We start from the raw sequence: 16,493 nt of genomic DNA, 5'->3' as shown, positions 1-16,493 counted from the left end.
CCTCCCATGAATTCGAACTCAGATTACCCCAAAATGTTCTCTGAATGACCATGAGGTTGCTCAATATTGTCAACCTTGTGATCATGTGTTAGTTACAATATCTACTTCTCTTTATCAGCAGGCAAACTCTTCCACAAACTGCAGGAGATTAATGATTGTTTTATCTTTACTATAAAAGCTTATCTGCTGGCAGCAGCCACAGCCTGCCACAGGGACTACAGCTGAAATTCTACCACCAGCTCTAACAAAGAGCTCACCATAATGTCAGATGGGTTTGTGTGGTTTGAAGGGATACCTTTTCCTGTTGTGGATTTCACACCTGAACACATGAGAGAAGTGCAGGAGAATTTTGTGTTTAAGGATGAAGATGTCTTAACACTGTCTTTCCCCAAATCAGGTAAGGGAGCAGGATCAAATACTGAGACACACTTCAGCTATGTCCCTTATCCATTCAGTAGACAAACGAAGTGCTTTCTATATGCCAGACAACGTGCAATGCTTTGGGGAATAGAGCTGTGCCGTAATACCATGTACTTTCAGAGGAAAAGATTCAGCTAGTTAGTTACACAATAAAATGAATGTTCAGAGGGGGTAGTTGAAGATATTGGGGAACCCATAGGAGCGAATCCTAAGGCAGATTCAGGTGCTTGTATGGGAAAGTGGAGGACGATGACTAGTGAAGTCCTTATAGAAGAAACAGATATAGGAAAAAAAAACACCCAGGCAATTATGCAAGATGATGGATCTGTTAATTAGTTTGATTGTGGTAATCATTTCACAATATATACATATATCAAATCTTCGCATTGGACGCCTTAAATATGTACAATTTTGATTTGTTAGTTGTATCTCAATGAAACTGGGGCCGATGAACAAAACAAAACACAACTATCACAGCCAAAAAAAAAAAAACAGTAGAAAAAAATAGCATCTAAACTGAGGTGAAAAGAATGAATGTGAAATTCTTTAGTGCAAAAGGAATATTTTCAGATAAGGTATTAACATGGACAATGGGCAGGAACTGGAAGAAGCCTGGAAAATTCAAGGGATTTTATGATGGGATGTGGGTAATATTTCTGTGAGGGAAGGAGAAGTAGAGGGGCTGCAAATTGGGCAACAACTAAGGCTGAAGGCATTGGAGGTGGTGTGGTAGTGAAAAATGCAAGGATGATGGGAACGTCACAAGGATGTAGGCAAATAGCCAAACGATGGAAGCGATCCAGACGTCCACTGACAGATGAATGGATAACTAAAATGTAGTCTACACATATAATGCAATATTATTCAGCCTTAAAAAGGAATGAAGGTCTGACACACGCTACCTCATGGATAAACTGTGAAGACGTCATGCTCAGTGAAATAAGCCACTTACAGAAGGACAAATACTGTATGATTCCACCTAAATGAGGTGTCTAGAATAACCAAACTGTAAAACAGAAAGTGGAGTGGTGGTTGCCGAGGACTGGAAGAAGGGGAAAATGGAGAGTTGTTGTTTAACGGGTACAGAGTTTCAGTGTTGCGAAATGAAAAAGTTCTGGAGGTTGATTGCATGACAATGTGAATACACGTAACGCTGCTGAACTGTACACTTGAAAATGGTTAAGAAGGTATATTTTATGTTATATTGTATCACAATATTTTAAAAAGTCAGATTGAAAAATGAACAGCCCTTTTTCTTCTTTATCCAGGAACGAACTGGTTGATTGAAATTCTCTCCCTGATTTTCTCCAAGGGAGATCCCAAGTGGGTCCAATCTGTCCCCATTTGGGAACGCTCACCCTGGTTGGAGACTATGTATGGATATAAATCCCTAAAGGATAAGGAAGGGCCACGCTTCATCACCTCCCACGTCCCCATCCACCTCTTCCCCAAGTCTGTCTTCAAGAGCAAGGCCAAGGTCAGTGCATGATGGTCAAGATATGTTTGATCAATGCTTTTCACACATTCATGTGCCAGGAATGACCTGGAGACCTGGTTGAGAAGCAGTGTCATTCAGCAGATCTGGGGTGGGGCCTGACATTCTGCATTTGGTGATGCCCCAGTCCACACTGGAGTATAAGGGTGTAGACCACTGCACAGGTTATGCGACCCAGATGTACACCAGAGGTAATGCCAGCATCTTCGAAAACCACGTTTTAAACCCAAGCAGAAATTATAACTGTGTTACATACTAGGTAACCCCCTTTTGTTGCTCTAAAAAATAATTAGCCAATCTTAATGAAATGAATGCCTCTTTCCACTTAGGTAGAAGCACCAGACATAAAGTTAGCTGTTTGGGAAGCAGCAAATTCATAAATCTATGCCTGAATTCAGAGCGATTGCTCTGGCAGCATGGCTGGTTTTACTAACCACTATGTCTTTCTCTGTATAGCTGTCTGTTGAGCTTAGCAGCCACATGAATCCCTCATGGGGCTGACAGATAATCACCAGAACGGACCATGGATATCCAGGACCTAGCGTATCTCAGATCGTTTCTAGAAACACACTGTTCTGGAAGGTGCTGATTGGTTTGTGAATTTTTTTTTAATGTTTTTGGCTTAAATTAGATTGTAAAGCTTGGAATAATATTCTCCTCTCTGGGAAATTTCACAAGGTGTCATGGCACATGAAGTCTTTTTTTTTTAACCCATCACTTCCCAAAGCTTAGTTATGATATATGTATTTACATGTGTCTGCTCGGTGTTAAATCTTCGCATGGAAAAATTGAGGCCTAGAGAGAGGCGTGGCCAGGGATCACGTCACAAAAAAAAAACCAGTTGGTGCAGAATCTAGAATATAATTCAGATGTTCAAATGCCGAATGTTCTTCTTTTTTTTTTCTTCAGTTTCCGGTGTATAAAATAATGTAATAGTAGTTAGACATTTCACCCCTCACAAAGTGATAACCACCCTCCCCCAATCTATTGCCCCTCTGACATCATATATATCTATTACAATTCCATTGATTCTATTTCCTATGCTGTACTCCACATCCTGTGACTGTATATATATATTAAATTATAGATGACATACAATATTATTCAGCTTCAGCTTCAGGTGTACAGCGCAGTGGTCAGGCATCTACACCGTCCGTGAAGCGTTCTCCCTAATAAGACAAGTGCCCAGCTGACCCCCTACAAAATCTTTACAACATTATTGGTTATATTCCCCAAACTGTCTTTCCTATCCCCGTGGCAATCCTGTCGTTACCAATTTATGCTGTCTAATCCTTTCCCCTTCTTCCTCATCCCCGCTCCCCTCGCATCAAATGCCAAGTGTTTTCACACATGTGTGTCTGTGTGTGTGCACTAATCCGGACTATTAGCTTGTCGAACCTTTACATATGTACATGACTGGGTAGCTACCTTCCAGACCCAGATTGAGAACATTTCCACTCCCCCAGAAAATACCCTCGTGGGCCTCCCCAGTCAATGTCCACCCACGGAGGTGACCATTGCGCTGCCTTCCAACTCTATAGATTAGTTTTGCTTGTTCTTAAACATCGTGTGAATAGACTCATGCCATCCAAACGTCTGCTGCGTATCTATGAATATAGCACGATTTATTAATCCCTTCTCCTAGTATTAATCTGTAAATGATAGAACATAAATATAATACCACTCACCTTTTGAAATCTTCTGGTTGCTTCCCATCGTGAGGAGACTATAATATTCCAGAGGGAAGGGACAATGCTTTCCTCTTCCATTATTACGTTCTTAGTATTACCCCCTATGACTGCCTCCTAGGAACTTCAAAACATATATATTTGATTAATGAATGCAATAACTAACTTATTAATTAAAAGAATTCATTCAAATTTAATCGGTATTTTTCTAGGAATTGGCTTTTTTCTCCATTTGTATAAAGATCAGGAAGCATGGGAAACTGTACTGGTTTTTCACTATCCCATTTTTCTCTTTAAGGTGATTTATCTCATCAGAAATCCCAGAGATATTCTCGTGTCTGGTTATTTTTTCTGGATTATTTCAAATTTTGTTAAGAAACCAGAGTCACTGGAACAATATTTTGAATGGTTCATCCAAGGAAATGGTGAGTGAATGGCACCTATGGCAGCTGGGAGTGTCAGAGTCCTTTCCCAGACTTCATCTGACGCCCAACCTGACATCGCTACGTCTCACTAACCTGTCGGTGTAAGGTTCAATCACCACGGGAACCCTAACTTTCTAATTCCACACACTGTCTCACAGAGCAGCAGGATCCCAGCCAACCTTTCAGTTTGTCCCATCATAAACCATCCCAGCTGTGCTTGGCGTCTCCAGGGCCTAACACAGAAAACTCGTACTCTTCTCATCTACTCTCCTGCTTTGTGGCTTTTTGAAAGTCAGAATTTCATTGGACTCTTGGACAACACAATCTTGACTTTCCACTATTATTTGCATGCGTCCTTCTAAGACTCCCTTTATCCTCTTGTCCCATCTGTCTCAAAAATGCATGCATTACCCTAGGATCTCTATACTTTTTAAAATTTTTTAAATATTATTTTATATTAATCCGGTGTACGGCATAGTGGTCAGACATTTATACAATTTAAGAAGTGATCCCCTGACTAGTCTAGTACCCACCTGGCACTGTACATACTTATTACCATATCATCGACTATTTTCCCTATGCTTTCTATCCCCGTGACTATTTTGTAACTACCAATTTGTACTTCTTAATCCCTTCACCTTTTTCACCCTGTCCCCCAACCCCCTCTCCCCTCTATACTTTTAATTATGTAGAATTTCTAGGCTTTCTCAGATACTTGAAATTTCACAATTTTTCCCAAAACTGTATGCTGAGTCCCATATTTCAGCTGTGATGTCTCTCTTACCTCAAACCTGCTTCTTTAAATCTATGGACACCAGCACTGCAGAGAAAACCATAGATAATGTAATAGTAGTTAGACATTTCAGTATGTGCAAAATTGAACATCTTGCCCCCCATAACCTAAACTGTCCCGTATCTATTTTATTAAATAAATAGAACCACCTCCTCATCGAAGTGCAAGCATGATTCTGACGTTTCACACTTGTTGTCTTTTCCCCAACCCATTTCCCCAAGCCCCTCACCACTTTCCTTTATCTAAATCCCACATTTATTTAAAATAATTTTTTTCAGTTACAGTTGACATACAATATTATGATAGTTTCAAGGGTACAACCTAGTGACAAGACATTTATACAACTTACAAAGTGTTCAGCCGGTAAGTCTAGTACCCCTCTGACACCAGGCATAGTTATTACCGTATCATTGACTATGTTCCCTAGGCTGTGCTTTACATCTCTGTGACTGCTTTTATAACTGGAAATTTGCACCTCTTAGTCCCGTTCCCTTTTTCACCCATCCCCCCAACTGCCCTCCCATCTGGCAGCCATCAAAATGTTCTCTGTGCCTATGAATTTGTTTTGTTTGTTCATTTCTTTTGTTTTTTAGATTCCACATACAATTGAAATCATAGAGCATTTGTCTTTCTCTGTCTGACTTATTTCACTTCACATCATACCCTCTAGGGCCAACCATGTTGTCGCAAATGGCAAAATTTCACTCTTTTTATGGCCGAGTAAGTTTCATGGCATTGTTTATACGGACCACATCTTCTTTTCCCATTCGTCTATTGACGGGGACTTAGGTTGCATCCCTATTTGACTATTGTAAATAATGCTGCATTGACAACAGACATGCACATGTCATTTCAATTAGTGTGTTGGGTTTCTTCAGATACATGAACCAGAAATGGAATTGCTGGGTCCCTCTTTGTCATTTGTTCCAGCTTTTGCTTTTGTTTTTTGGTTTGTTTGTTTGGTTTTTTTAAGGAGGGCACAGCTCACAGTGGTCCATGCAGGGATCGAACCAGCAACCTTGATGTTATCACCACTACGCTCTAACCAACTGAGCTAATCGGCCACCCCATACAGCCTTTGTTTTAAAGTCTATTTTGTCTGATAGAAGTATTTCTATCCCAGCTTTTTTTTTTCCCATTTGCGTGAAATATCTTTTTCCATCCCTTTACTTTCAGCCTGTGTCTTTCGATCTGAAGTGTAAATTCTACAACCTTGATTAATATCTTTGTTATTGTCTCTGTTAAAATGACTCTGCATGTAGGGAAGTCTTCCTTTTCCACACCATATAAAATACCACCTCTCCGCATCTCTCTAGTCCTATCATTTTTTTTTCCCTTAGTACTTATCACCAATGAGCATGTATTGTAATTATTTGTTTATTCCGTGTGTCTCCCCACTAAAATGTAAGCTCTGAGTTGTTCATTGTTGACCCCAGGTCGTAATGTGGCGCTTGCCACGTAGTGATCAGCTAATACACCTTTGTTAATAAATACTTAGGGCAGGCCTGGTGGCTCAGGTGGTTGGAGCGCCGATGGCTCAGGTGCCATGAGCAGCCGGAGCTCGGTGTGAGCTGCCCCACCAGAGTATTGGGTAAGGGGGAAAAGATAATAATAATGGATATTTATGTGGCTCCCCTCCCATTGGTGCTTTATCAACCAGAGTCACTGTTACTTCCCACCTAGATGAACGTAATACACTTGTTGGTGTCCTCACCTGCATGTTTTTTGGCCCTTCCAGGCTATGCTGCAATCATCTGTTATATGTGCACAAGTACACATTCCCTTGGATTGTTTGCCCTCAGCGTAAAGTTCAATCTTCAAAGCCTACAGTCACATTTCTTATTGAGCTGATCCTGGCTGAACTCATCAGTCCTATCTCCCGCTTTGCTTCAGTTTACTCTTTCAGAAAAAAAAAAAAAAGGCAACAGTGAGAACCCTATGGTGGGAGCCCAGATGTGAAGAGAATAACCCCTCATCAATGCTATGTATTTGAGCTTGCCAATTGGTATAGAAAGTAGTCTGAATTGTGTGTCAGCTGTCAAGAAAGCCCAATCGATAGTGGTGGGTGATGAAGACATATCCTGGAAACCTCACGACTATCCCAAAATCTTGCTTATCTCCACCTTAAAACTCACACACCAGTCTCTCTTTCCAGTTGAGAATCAAAATCTTTATTTTTTTCAACTAGTATCAATCTCCTGAGTTCTCTGCCGCCCTGCAGAAGGTTGATCCAAACCTGTTCCCCCACACAAATGAAGAAACCTTCAGAATTTAAGTCCCAGGGAATATTGTCCCTGCTCTGGACCCTGCGTCTTAGAGCAAAACTCTGAATCATACATGATGAAAAATCCTTAGGGGGTCCCCTGTTCTGAATACATTTCCTCCCGAGCAAAGAAAGGAGTCTACAGGACTCCTGGAGCTTGCACCTGTTTCATCACCCATGCTCTGGGAAACTTGAACCCTAGAATTCTCTATGCAGAAGACCCCAGGCACGCTTTGATGGCCATGTCCCACCTCCCAAGGCAGATCACACCAGCAGCATGAGCACTGCTGGGTTAGGTTTGGCCAGAGGGAGAATCAAAGGAATGAACTGTAATTGTTGTTTGCAAGCATCACTGAAGTCATTAGTTTTTCAGTCAGATGCTGCTGCCAACATTTTGTAAGTCCAAAGTTAGAAATTAAATGAGGTGGTTCAAGTTTAGGGCTATTGGGGACAATGCTTCTCTGGTACATGTGCGCATGACTTTCTTTCTGGCTTATAAACCTGAGTGTAGAACTGCTAAGGCATAGTAAATATGAATTTTCAATTTTAAAAGATAGTAAACTGTTTTCCAAAGTGATTGCATCAATTTATATTCCCACAAATAGCATATGAGAGCACCTGTTACTCCATATCCTCAGTAACACTTGTTATTGTCGGTATTTTTAGGATTATCATTATAGTAATTTTACAGAATAATTAGTGGAGAAATGGCATATTTTATTTAGTTTATCTCTTCATTTATAGATATGTCTCTTTGTTTATCCCTTTCCTTATCTAAAGCTTTTTAAATGCCTTACTTGGTCTTTTATGTTTTGTGGGGTTTTTTTAAATGAAAAGCTTACTACTGTTTGTAGCTGCATTTCATTTCATGACATCTTTAAATTACATTTTCCAGTTGTTTGTGCCTGATTTGGAGGAATGTAACTGATTTTGAATGTTGATTAGGGAATCACCAATCTGAATGAACTCTTTTCTTAATTGTAATTGTTTCCTTATAGGTTCTCTTTGATTTTCTTTGAAGTATAACCTTCAAGTTAATGACTATTATCTTAATTTTTAATATGTGTATGTTGTCTTTATTTTTTTCATCTCATTGGCCAGGAGTCTGGGACATTATTGAATAGAAGTGCACCCCATGGTATAAAATCTTTTCATGTGCTCTTATATTCAGATTGCTAATGTTTTGTTAAAGATCTTTGTGTCTGTATCCACCAGGGATATTGGTCTGTAGTTTTCTTCATTTACAGTGTTCTTATCTGGCATTGGTATCAGTGTTATGCTGGCCTCATAAAATCATTTTAGGAGGGTTTCTGCCTCTTCAATTTTTTTTGAAGTTTGAGAAGGATTGGTATAATTCTTCTTTTAATGTTTCGTAGATTTCAACAGGAAACCATGTGGTCCTGGGCTTTTCTTTGTTGGAAGATTTTTGATTACTGATTCAGTCTTCTTACTTGTTATTGGACTATTCAGATTTTCTATTTCTTCCTGATTCAGTCTTGGTAGGTTTTACATTTCTAGGAATGTATCCATTTCCTCTAGATGTGTGATTGTTCATCGTAGGTTCTTATGATCCTTTGTATTTCTGTGGCATCTGTTGTAATGTCTCCTCTTTCATTTATTTATTTAAGTCTGCTTTGTTTTTTCCTTAATCTAGCTAAACATTTGTCAGTTTTGTTTATCTTTTTTTAAAAAAATACCTCTTATTTTTATTAATCTATTCTAATGTTTTCTCTTCTCTCTCTCTTTTTTTGGTCTGCTCTGGTCTTTGTTATTTCCTCCCTTCTAACTTTGAGCTTTGTTTGTTCTTCTCTTTCTAGTTCCTTGAGGTGTAAAGTTGGGTTATTAATTTGAGATCTTCTTTTTCTTAATGTAGGCATTTATCACTATAAACTTGCCTCTTAGAACTGCTTTTGCTGCATCCCACAAGTTTTGATATGTTGTGCTTCCATTTTTTGTTTGTTCCAAGATTTTTTAAAAGTTCCCTTTTGATTTCTTCTTTGGCCCACTGGTTGTTGCTTTCTCCTGGATTCGCTTTATTTATTCATGAAGTATAGCTTAAAATAGTTTTCTTATAACAAAAGTGGTAAATTCTCTTGGTATTTTACTTGAAAACATCTTCATTTTATGCTCATTCTTGAATGATAATTTAACTGGATAGAATTCTTAGTTGATAATTTCCCATTATATTTTGGAGTTAAGAAGGGCTTGGTCATGGTAGACAGATATTAAAAAGCATAAAATAGTTAAGATGTGGAAGATGGAGTGAGAATATTTACCTCCCATGAAGATAATATAAAATATAAGGTAAATCTATTTTCAAGGAAACATGCCTGAGAATTTCCTGCATTGATGGTATCTCAGTTTGAAGAACCACACCTAGCCTCATAAAGAATTATTACAAATAAATCTTCACCTAGTCTCTAGGAAAACTATAGTAGAAAAAAGGAAAGAAAATCTTAAACCAGAAAAAGAGGCAGATAATTTCTAAAGGAACAATAATTACAATAGCAACAATGAAGGCAAGAAGACAGAAAAATATCTTCACGGGATATGGGAGTGACCTATCAATGAAAAATTATAAATGCTGAACAGACTGGGGGCAGCAAGAATATCATTCCTCACCTGAAACTAATAAGTAAATAAATAATAAGCAAATATATATATATGTGTGTGTGTGTGTGTGTGTATGTATGTATATATATATATATATATATGTATATATGTATATATATATATATATATATATATATATATATCATTCCTTAAGCCACATGGCTCTCTGATAGGAACCCCTTAGAGACCTTTGAGAACTGGGTACACGGCCTGCTATAAATAAACTAGGCTCATTACAAGGTAAATGCATGATGTTGGATAATAATTTTCAATCTCTACTCTCATTCATTCAGCAAAGAGTTATGACAGTTCTAAGTGTGCCAGACATTGTGCTAGCAATTGTGCCCACAAGAGTGAACATAATAGAGGGGTTCCTGCTTTCACAGAGTTTGTAATCCACCCACTCTTTCTGCCCTCCACCCCCACCCATGCAGTGGCATTCGGATCGTGGTTTGACCACATTCGTGGCTGGACGTCCATGAAAGGGAAGGAGAACTTCCTGATACTGAGTTATGAAGAACTAAAACAGGTATTGTTCTTACGGTTAGCACACACCCTCTCACCACCATCTTCACCCCTCTAACTTCCCTCCATTCCTCTGAGTCTCTATTCCACCTTCTCAATCAAAGTTTAGCCTTGTGAGGGGTCATTAGGAGTGAAAACAGCAACTTGATCTTCACTGTCCTGCTTCTGGTTGGCACTCCCAAGCTCCATGCTTTTCTTTTTCCTCTTCATATGTTCTTCTTTCTTTCATTTTACGACATCTTAAGAGCTTTTTCATGCACTGAAACAGGCACAATGGCTTATACTCACATTGGCAACTGACTTTAACATGTCTAGGGATAGGATGCTGGTGATAACCTCATGGTGGGAGGGGACTGAGGAAGAAGATGGGACCGAGTAATTGATTAACAAAAGGAAAAAGAAGTCGTGAAATCAATCTGTGTAATTATTCAGGCCAAGGACTGGACTGACCAGTGATGGACAAGAAAAGTTGTCAGAAGATACTCAAAACCACTAAGGGCAATGAAGCCATTGAAAGAAAGACTTTACCTATTAGTGGTATCTTGGAGAAAAGAGAAAAGAACATAAACAGGCTTTTGCTTCTATCTCAGAAATATTACTTCCTACGATCTTCCTCTGGCTACTTTGGTCCAATCCTCTGTGGCTCCACTTGAATTTCATTTTTACCCAGACGTCTTTTGCAACGTGTTTAGCTGCATTCAGGTACATGTTCCCATACTTTGCTGTAATTATGCTTTCAAGCCACAAAATGGATTTATTGTAGTAATTTCAACTGTCATGTGTTATCTTGTTAGAGTATAGAATAAAGAAAAATTTTAAAGCATGGTACCTATAAAAGAAAGATTCTACAGTTCAAAGCAAAGTGTTTCTGGTTATAATATCCATTTCCTTATAATAATCTCCCAGGGTCATACGCCAAGTACTAACTACTGAGATAATATATATAAAAAGATATTGTAAAACTCAACGTGTGATTCAAATGTTAGTTATGAAAAACAGTATTACTATTGGATGGCACAACCAGGATTTGAAATAAATCCCTTAAATCTTTGTCACATTCTCCCTGAACCTCTCCTTGCTTAATCCTCATCATAACTGCCTAAAAGCCTTCTAAAAAGTCTCTTTAGAAAATAGTATTCTACTATTAAGGTCCTCTGAATTCAGCCACCCCGGGAAATCTATGTTGGTCCTTGCATCTTTGACATACTCGTATTTGTGCTCTTTCTTCTTTACTTACTTCCCTTTCTTCCTCCTAGTCACGTTGAGCTCAATGCATCTTGTTTCAGCACTGGGCCTCTCTTTCTCTCCCCGCTCCTCCTTCTCCTCATTTTGCCATTTCCTCTTCCTTTTTTTTTTTTTTTGATGATGATGAAAACATTGACTTTTTTTTTTTAATTTATTGAGGTGATCCTCTTCCTTTTCTATATACTTTCTTTCATATCTTCTTCCTTGCTTTTTCTTCTTCTAGGATACAAGAAGTGCTGTGCAGAAGCTCTGCCAATTCCTAGGCAAGAAATTAGAACCAGAAGAACTGAACTCAGTCCTCAAGAACAGCTCCTTCCAGGTCATGAAAGAAAACAAGATGTCCAATTATACCCTATTGCGTGGTTGGCTTTTAGATCAAAATAATGGATCATTTTTGAGAAAAGGTAAAAGAAAATGATCCAGCTTCAGAATATATCAGAATATGAGGGCATTCTTGTGCTTACAGTAAGCCTCTAGCAATTGGAACCAGGGAGTGTTTGAACTTATCAACTTCATTTTCAACTTCCTCATCACCCCTTTGAGAATTTATGGCATGCCCTCCAGAGAGTCCATTTTCATAGCCCTGATGTGGGCTACAGGCACTTGGAGAAACTAGATTAGACCTGGAATGGTCATCTGACTTAATACGAGGTCATTCAGATTCTCTCTCCTCCAAGTTTGGCATGGGGGACACCCACTCTATAAGCAGTAACCAGGTGAATTCACTACCCCTGCCAACCTGCCAGCTATGATTTACCTGGGAAGTGAGGACAGGAGTTGGGGTGGTCATGTTGGTGCTATCCCACTGGTGATTTAGCATAAACAACTATCCTGAACAAAGAAATATATAAACAATGACTCAAAAGGGAAAGAGGGGAGACTTTGCACTTAGCTGAGAAACTGTCTTGCTATCAGACATTGTAAGGGCCCCGTGATGAAAGAGGAATCGTGTCCATATCCTTGGGCTCAAGATGAATGAAGAATGGGATGCATGGAATAGCAGGAGTGCATTTTCCCGGAACCCTATAGTTCAAGTATATCCAGAGTGGAAGAAAAACCCATGGAAGAAAGGAATTAAATAATTCAAAAGACCTTGAGTGAGGGCTGCCACCCAGCACAGAGGGGCTGAGGGCCACCACCCCCATGTTCCAGGAGGTCAGAGCATCAAGACAAAGAGGTTAATTCTTGATCCTTTAAACCTAGGTGGGTTACTAGACTTATCATGATCACCTAGTAAGGTATATAAAAGTCAAATCATTGTGTTGTGTACCTGAAATATAACATATGCCAACCATATTTTAATATAAGACATTTTAATCTAATCCTGCTAGGTTTTGGATTTGCTTGGGACCCATGATCTCTTTCTTTCTGATTTCTTCCTTTTGTAGTGAGAGTATCTGCCCTATGCCTTTCATACCATTGTATTTTGGAAACAGATCAATCCATTTTGTGGCTTGTTTGGTTTCACAGGCTTGCCTGCACAGAAACATTCTCTCACCTGATGTTTAATAGGGGGCAGCCTGTTGAATTCACAGAGATTCTGGTACCTCAAGACCTCACACTGGCTTACTAAAAGTCAGGTGTGTTGTACACCTGAAACTAATATAAAATAATATTGAATGTCAACTATAATTTAAAACAATAGTCATGGGGATATATAGTATAGCATAGGGAATGTAGTCAATAACAATCTAATAAGTATGTACAGTGTCACATAGGTAATAGACTTATTGGGACAGGAGTAACTTATTGGGGTTATTACTTTGTGAGGTGTATAAATGTCCGATCACTATGTTGTTTTAATTTTCCATTGTTTGTATATACCACATTTCCTTTATCCACTCATCTGCCAAACAATTCTCAGGGTAGATCATATGTTAGGCCAAATAATATTTGTTATAATTATATATATAAATATATATTATATTATATAATAATAATAACTAATAAAAATAAGTAAGTAATAAATAAAAGTCAGGTGTGTTATGGAGGATACATGAGCATAAGAAATAAATTATGGGGAGGGGGGTGGGAGATGAGGGTAAAGGGGATCAAATATATGGTGATGGAAGGAGAACTGACTCGGGGTGGTGAACACAATGGAATTTATAGATGATGTATTACAGAATTGTACACCTGAAATCTATGTAACTTTACTAACAATTGTCACCCCAATAAACTTTAATAAAAAAAAAGAAATCAATTATGAAAATTGTTCTAATAATGAAGACAATGATAAGCATGAGAGTAACATGGGTGTTTATAGGGCATCAATTATTTATTAGACGTTCTGTTACATTATTTCTATGCATGTAAGTTAAGCATATAAATTTATATGTAATTATGTATTATGCAGTTACATATTAATTTATATATTGATTTAGTTAGTATAATACTTAAGTATTAATTTATATGATATATAAAATAATAACATAACTGTATAATTCAGACTATGTTTTCTGGTATCAGCATCTTTGGCTTCAAATCTACATCTTTCACTTTCTAACTGTGTAATTTCTCCAGTCTCTTTTTCCTCTTCTGTAAAATGGAGATAATGATAGCACATCCCTCATTCTTTTAGTCATCCTTTCAATAGACATTTCAGTACATACTATGTGTCTATGACTCTGAAACACGAAATCTTTGGCAATTTAAAAGGAAAACTTTGTGACTTTCTGAAACATATATTGGAGATACATGCCATACAGACATACACACACACAAAGGACAAGACATATAGCATATCATATGTGATAAGTAAAGTACAGCAAGGATGGGGATTTACAGTTCTAAATTAGATGGTGGGTGGGAGAGAACCTCACTGAAAAGACTGCATTGGAACAAAGGCTTGAAAGTGGCCAACGAACAAAATGGATATATCTGAGAGAACAGCACAAAGCAAGAAGGGATGTGAAGTAAAAATAGTCTGAGAAGCATGTTTGAGGCAGAATCAAAAGACTCAATGAAATGGAGTTGAGTGAACAAATGCATGGTCATAGGAGATGGGATCAGAGAAAAGACAGGGGACCAAATCACCTGGAGTCTTGTAGAAGCCATAAGAACTTTCAGGAGTGAAACCAGAAGTCCTTGGAGAATTTGAGCAGGAAGTGACATGATCTGGCTTAGTTTCTTAAGGAATCAAGATGGCTGACATGCTCAGAATAACTTACAATGGAGAAAGATATAAAAAAAAAAAAACCAGAGAGACTAATTAGAAGTCTAATACAATAGTCTACGTGAGAAATGACGTTGGCTTGGGCCAAGGTGATAGAGACAGATGTGGTAAGAAGTGGACAGATTCTGGATGTAACAGAACATAGAGCTGCATTATTGCTAACAGATTGTATCCACGATGGGTTGGGAAAGAAGAGAATATAGGAAATCATTTCCAGGCAGATGGAAGTGTAAATGGGTACCAAGGCTCACCGATGAGCCGTTGGTCGTCTTGCTATACTAGCTACAATTTCCAGTCAAGTGGACAGAAGGAACACATCCAGGAGGAGATGTGTTGGGGTCTTGAGACCTACCTCTAGACCTGATGTGTGTCTCTATTTTATGTTTGTCAGGCATTTCTGGAGACTGGAAAAATTACTTCACGGTGGCCCAAGCTGAAGTCTTTGATAAAATATTCCAGGAGAAGACGGCAGATCTTCCTCAAGAGCTGTTCCCATGGGAATAATGTTCAAAAACTTCTAGGTCTCAGAGACGAATATTTGTTCTCCTGTCCGTGTTTATGTAAACGATGGGTGGTAATTGTATAAAACCTGTTATTTCATTTTGGAGCCTTGAATTATCAAATCTTTGCATCTTTGATGACTTGCTTTTTGAAAATTACCAGGGCACCTCTAATTCACTTCATGGCATCCCAAATTTTAAAAAATATTTGTAACATTTCATATGTACAGAATGATACAGAAACAATATAAATATTACCCAAGGCTATGTCTATGTCAAATTTCTTTTTTACAAAAATGAGAAATAAAAGTACAAAAGCAGTTAAGGTTCCTTTTCTTTCCATTGCCTGTATCTTCACAATATGATTATTCTGACCTTGCAGTACATAATTTCCAACCTAGCATTATTCCCTTACTATGTGGTGTCTGACTATACTCATAAACAATATATGGTATTTATGGAGGCTTTTAAAACTTAGATAAATGGCATTCTGTATAATGCACTCTTCAACTAACACATCCACTCATGTATTTTATATGTGGGTTTCATCCATGTTGATTATATAGCTAGTTCAGTATTTAGTATTGGAGCTCATACCATATTTTAGTTACCCATTCCCCTGTGGATGGATTTGGGTTTCTTCCTTACTGGTTTTTCCCTAAAACACTGCTTCGGCCTAACATGTGATCTACCCTGGAAAATGTTCCACAGATGAGTGGATAAGGGAAATGTGGTATTTACAAACAATGGAAAATTACTGAGCCTTAAAGAAGGAAATTCTGCCATTTGCAACAACATGGATGAACCTGGAGGATATTATGCTACGTGAAATAAGCCAGACCAAAAGAAAAATAGTGTATGGTTCCACTTATATGAGGAATTTAAAACAGTCAAACTCTTTGAAAGAGAGTAGAATGGTTATTGCCAAGGGCTGGGGGGAAGGGGAAATGGGGAGTCCCCATTCAGTGGGAACAAAGTTCCTGTTATACAAGATGAGTAAGTTCTGGAGACCAGCTATACAATATTGTACCCATAGTTAATAATACTGTATTGTGTACTTCAAATTTAATATGGTAGATATTGTGTTAAGTGATTGTGCTTATGTACAGTGTTTCATTGCGTGATTGCACCAACATGTGTTTTTACCTATTACATCGTTGATGGGCTCTTGGGAATTTTCTAGCTTGGGCTTATAATCCTCACGCACCTTTGAATGTGTCTTTTCATATGTCTCTTGGTGAACGTTTCTGGTGGACATACGGCCAGGACTGGAACCGCCGGATCATAAGATGTGTGTGCATTAAGCTTTAGTAGATGAACTCTTTTCCTATGGGGGGAGTTCCAGGTTAAA

The 16,493-nt window shown here is 38.3% G+C and overlaps 1 protein-coding gene across 2 annotated transcripts; it reads left to right on the top strand.

Moving 5' to 3' along the window:
* The first annotated feature begins 215 nt into the window (after positions 1-215).
* On the top strand, positions 216-15,930 carry SULT2A1 (sulfotransferase family 2A member 1). Of its 2 annotated transcripts, none has more exons than XM_033127103.1 (6): positions 216-397; positions 1,689-1,897; positions 3,902-4,028; positions 10,132-10,226; positions 11,691-11,871; positions 15,034-15,930. In XM_033127103.1, exons 1-6 carry the CDS (start codon positions 262-264, stop codon positions 15,144-15,146), a joined length of 861 nt encoding a protein of 286 aa, XP_032982994.1. In that variant the 5' UTR covers positions 216-261; the 3' UTR covers positions 15,147-15,930. The 2 variants fall into 2 exon arrangements, with proteins under 2 accessions (XP_032982994.1, XP_032982993.1); XM_033127102.1 differs by having other exon boundaries at positions 9,991-10,226.
* The last annotated feature ends 563 nt before the right edge of the window (positions 15,931-16,493 follow it).

Source organism: Rhinolophus ferrumequinum, chromosome 15 (genome assembly GCF_004115265.2).
Source record: "Rhinolophus ferrumequinum isolate MPI-CBG mRhiFer1 chromosome 15, mRhiFer1_v1.p, whole genome shotgun sequence".
Taxonomy (NCBI): domain Eukaryota; kingdom Metazoa; phylum Chordata; class Mammalia; order Chiroptera; family Rhinolophidae; genus Rhinolophus; species Rhinolophus ferrumequinum.
The sequence above is the reverse complement of the archived record's forward strand: the minus strand, read 5'-3'. Positions and strand labels throughout refer to the sequence as shown.

Excerpts from the sequence above, each read along its gene's own strand:
- SULT2A1 (XM_033127102.1), top strand. The coding sequence starts at position 262 with ATGTCAGATGGGTTTGTGTGGTTTGAAGGGATACCTTTTCCTGTTGTG. Across the intron at positions 398-1,688 it reads ACTGTCTTTCCCCAAATCAG|GAACGAACTGGTTGATTGAA; the intron begins GTAAGGGAGCAG and ends TTCTTTATCCAG. Across the intron at positions 11,872-15,033 it reads TGGATCATTTTTGAGAAAAG|GCATTTCTGGAGACTGGAAA; the intron begins GTAAAAGAAAAT and ends TATGTTTGTCAG.